At 37.2% G+C, this 5,177-nt stretch overlaps 1 protein-coding gene across 1 annotated transcript in view; it reads right to left on the bottom strand.

Annotated features, from left to right (window-relative positions):
- The window catches only part of XK (X-linked Kx blood group), a 108,394-nt gene that overhangs the window by 101,711 nt on the left and 1,506 nt on the right, over positions 1-5,177 (bottom strand). Inside the window, exon 2 of the mRNA XM_014545375.1 lies at positions 4,250-4,425. Within this exon, the coding sequence (XP_014400861.1) occupies positions 4,250-4,425 (176 nt within the window). The remainder of the gene's footprint in view (positions 1-4,249; positions 4,426-5,177) is intronic.

Below are 5,177 nucleotides of genomic sequence, written 5' to 3'. Positions count from 1 at the left end.
GAACCTTTCACATCCCTTTGAAAAACTGCAACCAACGGGGGGGTGGGGCACAGAGTTAGGGTCTGGCCGCCTTTCCAGTCCAGTTTCTATTTTCTGAGCCTAAGGAACACCTAATTCCTCAAAGGGCCTGCGTTTCTGGTCATTTAAAAATAACCTGACCACACATACCTTTCAAAGTACAAGGATAGAGCATGGACCTATGAACCAGGAGGTCACGGTTTGATTCCCGGTCAGGGCACATGCCGGGGTTGCAGGATCGATCTCCAGTGTGGGGCGTGTAGGAGGCAGTTGATCCATGATTCTCTCTCATCATTGATTTCTCTCTCCCCCTCTCCTTTCCTCTCTGAAATCAATAAAATACCTTAAAACAAAACACAACACAAAGCACAAGTGTATTGTCATGCACCCCAGGATTACCTTTTCACTGGGCCAAGTAAGCATGCCCTGAGGGTCTTTCAAATACTGTGGTCTGAAGCATTGCTGCTGGTGGTGAAACAGCACCAGAGATAATCCTTAGGAGCCAACGCCATCTTTCCCAGTAAAAATGCCTACAAAATTAATTCCTCTATAACTGACTAACTCGGGGCAAAGACCAAGGCCTAATAAGGAAATGGTTTTCTAGCCTTGCTGGTGTGTGCCAGCCCCAAGACTAACACAATTTCTTTCCACTCACTGAATTTGTGACAACCTTCTGGACATCAGGATGAGCTCAATCCATCTTTTCCCTCAGAACTTGAGCAGGCCACCAAATCTCTCTAAAATTCAGGTTCTAACCTGTTCCAAGGGACTAGATTTTAATAGTGGCAATGTCCCTTTTCCTGCTGAAATTACATGATTCCATCAATCTGCAGTAATCTTTAGCATTTTTCTCCTTTGGAAAATGATGTCAACACAAATAGAATGTGAACATTCCATAGGAATCAAGACAAAAGTTGTAAGGGGAGAAAACATGAATAGCTGTGTTTCTTCATTCTTATATGCCCTGGGAAAACCTATTTTTAAGGGTTAACGGGAGGATTCTGCCAACAGCTGAGAGGTAACAGGCCCATTCTCTAAAAGGATTACTAATGTCTATTTATAGAACCCAGCCAGCCACCATGTCCTGGATCAAGATACACACACTGTCACAAATACAGAATAGGCAGCAACACTCCACAGAGTATTTTTATAATATTTTATTTGATGCTGTCTTAAACTTTAAAGGAAACATTCATTTGTAGCTTAGAATTATTAGAGTACAATTAACATTTAGCATTAAGAGTTTATTTTAAGGAAAAGCATTATCACAGATTTTATTAAGTAGACTGTACATAAATGGGAGTGGTAATAAGCCAATAAACAACATCACTTTAAACAAAGTCCAGTTTACAGCAAATTATTTTCTACAGTACAAAATAAATAAAACACATTTGGAAAGATCACAGTATTTAGAATATTATAACAGCAGTTTTAAAAAACAGTAAGGTGCATCTCAAAGGTTCTGACTCAATCCTGCTTCTAAAGAGATTTCATTACACCATGCAGTGACATGAAGGGGAGGCAACACCAACTGACTTGCAGCACTTCCCCCTCTAGGATCAACTGATAACAAAAGCTAAAATCTGATGAGCATTTGCAAGTTGATCCTTGTCAGTCTGCACACCAGCTAACTTGCCCCAGTGACCATGTCTTTATATATTATCATTTGCCTTTTTATCCTTGAGAAAAATGTATATGTTTGAGCTTATGATTGCTAGTTTCCCTGTCAAATACACAAATGGATTTAAACTAAAGATCAATTTAATGTCACATACATATTGCATTATATTTTCTTGCTAGGACTGAAATACCATCATTTTAAAAAATATTATATGCACAATAATAGACTTATAGAAAGTGAGTTTTTTTAGTATAATAATATGTAACATACCAGAATATTTGAGGATTTGGTTTTCTTATAAAATACAGTATTACAACTTTTTGTGATATAGTAAAATATCTGACAGAATATTCTGCTCTATATTTAGACCTAATTGCTACAAATGTCTTTGAAAGTGCCTCACAGTACCTCTAAAGAAATATCTATAATAATAAAAGCGTAATATGCTAATTAGACCAGACAGCCAAATGACCTTCCAGACATCATTCCGGATGTTCTTCCGGACAAAGCCACAGTGGTGGGGGCTGAGGCAGAGGTGGTTAGGGGTGATCAGGCAGGCAGGTGAGCAGTTAGGGGCAATCAGGCAAGCAGAGTGGTTAGGGGCAATCAGGCAGGCAGGCGAGCAGTTAGGGGTGATCAGGCAGGCAGGCAGAGTGGTTAGGAGCCAGCGGTCCTGGATTGCGAGAGGGATGTCCGACTTCCAACATCCCCCAAGGGGTCCCTGATTGCGAGAGGGTGCAGGCCGGGCTGAGGGACCTCCTCCCATGCACAAGTTGCATGCACTGGGTCTCTAATACTAGTAATAATTAGCAAGAGGTCATAGAACCTATTTTTACACAAAGGCATTTTTTAATGTTTTTTTTTTAAATTGATTTCAGAGAGAAAAAGGAAGAGGGAGAGTGGGATGGAAACATCAATGATGAGAGAGAATCATTGATCAGTTGTCTCCTGCATGCCCCCTACTGGGGATCGAGTAGGAAATCTGGGCATGTGCCCTGACTGGGAATGGAACTGTGATCTCCTAGTTCATGGGTTGATGCTCAACCACTGAGCAACACAGGCCAGACAAGGCATTTTAAAAGAAGTCTCTTGATTTGTGTGCAAAACTTTCAAAATTTTAGTTATATACTACAGATAAATGGTGTTGGATTTAATACTGATGGAAATTAATACGATTTTTAAGGTAATAATAACTAATCTTTATTTTTGGTATTTTTTCATAATTTTATGTTTTTAACTCTGCCTTTGTGCTGAGACAAATCCACTTGCAAAAAGTACAATTTTATTAAAAATACTAATTTATTGAGAAGTTCTTCAAAGTTCAATAAACTTTAATATATGTATTAATTCCTAGATTAAGAATAAGCAATTGTATCCTATAGACAGATTATTCTTTGGTATTCCCCAAAATAATTAAGGAATTATACTAGTGTACTAGTAAATGTGAAATGTATCATTGGGAAGGTGAGCTGTTTTTCCCGCCAATGATAAAATTATATTTCTGTAAGTATTGTGAATTGTGCAAAAAATCTTTTTGGTGAAATAAATTCTATTCACTTGGGAAATGCACATTATGAAACTAACACATGGCGTTTGACTATTCCTGTATATGGCTTTGCAAAGTTTCTCCTAATCGTTGGATTCTACAAAATCCATTTTTTAAATGTTTGTTAATTTAGCGCCATTAAATCCATAAGATTAAAAAATCTGACTTCCTTTCCAAATACAGCTATCACAAATGTTCAAATTTGGGAAAGCTGATAACTTTTTAGAGAATGGACTGCCCTTACTTATCAGACAGATTCTAAAACCAAACTTTTGCTCTAAGAATGTTCCACTCCTGCTCCTGGAAAGTCTATATAAAACTGATGGTATACTTTGCATTTTCAAGAGCAAAGGGATTCTATAGTCTTAAGAAGACATCTATAATATTTAAATACTAAAGTCCTAAAAAAACAGACAAAACTGATTATTTAAATCAATCTTATTTAAATGCATCCACATATAAGATTACTAAAGTCATCTTGGACCAAATTCAGTAACAGAAGTTAATTTTTAATTGTTAGTGGCCACATAAAACAAAACGGGGGAGGAGGGGCAGCATCAGAGGTCCCATTAAAACAAAGGCAAAAAGATTGTTTGCTGAAGATTGACAGTTGTCAAGTATAGTCTATATCAGTGATGGCGAACCTATGACACGTGTGTCAGAGGTGAAACGCGAACTCATTTTTTTGGTTGATTTTTCCTTGTTAAATGGCATTTAAATATATAAAATAAATAACAAAAATATAAGTCTTTGTTTTACTATGGTTGCAAATATCAAAAAAATTCTATATGTGACATGGCACCAGAGTTAAGTTAGGGTTTTTCAAAATGCTGACACGCCGAATTCAAAAGGTTCTGCATCACTGGTCTATATCTTCTTCAAACTAATTGCTAAGTTACAGCTACTTCACACACTACAAAAACAGTACACATTAAAGCATTGTAAAGTAACACCACACACAAAATACAAAAAGAAAGCATCAGCAGGAATGATATTACTCTAGTTAAGAAACTGTATTCTGTGTTTACACACAGGTATACATATCCAGATGTTTCTCCCCTTACCTTTTTAGAGTGCTCATGCTTTCTTAAATGAGAGGAAGGTGTGTATTTAGGTACTTTTTGAAGATCAATACCCATGTGTAAGACATTAAAGCCATCTGCTGGTTTCAATTTAGTAGGAGGTTCCAGAACAAGAAGATATATGTATCTTGGTCCTAAGGTGATGCTGAATACAAAGACTAAGTAGAGAAGGCTCAAAAAAGAGTGGAGAAAGAGGAGAAGACACAAAATTTTTATTATTTGGAGATACTTGCGTCATTTTCCAAATTTTTTGTCCCAACCTCAGGTTTCTGTAAGAGCAAGATTTAGTAGGTTTAATACTCTGGCTCAGACCAATTGTTGTATCTTTAATGGGCCTGGAGGGGGGAGTAGGAGAAGGGGTTAAAACTCCTCTGTAGAAAATAAATAAGTATTATAAGCATATAAATGAACTAGGCCAGACTAGCCATGTTTTTATGGTGGTAGCTGGGCAACAGCACAATCAGGAGGTTGAACCTTACAGACACAGAACTCAATGACCTCAAACAGGTTTTTTTACCCAGTAGAGTTTTCTCTGAGTCTGTGTTATGTTAATACACCATATAAACCTCCAAAGTGGGGTAAAAGGATAGAACCTTCCTAACTTATTTAATCACAGAACCTGTTTTTCCACAGGTCAGCTCTTGGCACTCTGTTCCGCATTTGGCGAAACACTGAGGTACTCAAATAGAATTCAGTGTTCTGTTTACATTTTTTTTTTGTGACAACAAAAATATACATAAGCTGAAGTGGGACTACATCAAAATAAAAAGCTTCTGCACAGCAAAAGAAACCATCAACAAAACAAGAAAGCCCACTGCATGGGAGAACATATTTGCCAATGTTATCACCGATAAGGGTTTAATCTCCAACATTTATAGGGAACTCATACAACTTAACAAAAGGAAGATAA

Source organism: Myotis brandtii, unplaced genomic scaffold (genome assembly GCF_000412655.1).
Source record: "Myotis brandtii unplaced genomic scaffold, ASM41265v1 scaffold404, whole genome shotgun sequence".
Lineage (NCBI taxonomy): Eukaryota > Metazoa > Chordata > Mammalia > Chiroptera > Vespertilionidae > Myotis > Myotis brandtii.
The sequence above is the reverse complement of the archived record's forward strand: the minus strand, read 5'-3'. Positions and strand labels throughout refer to the sequence as shown.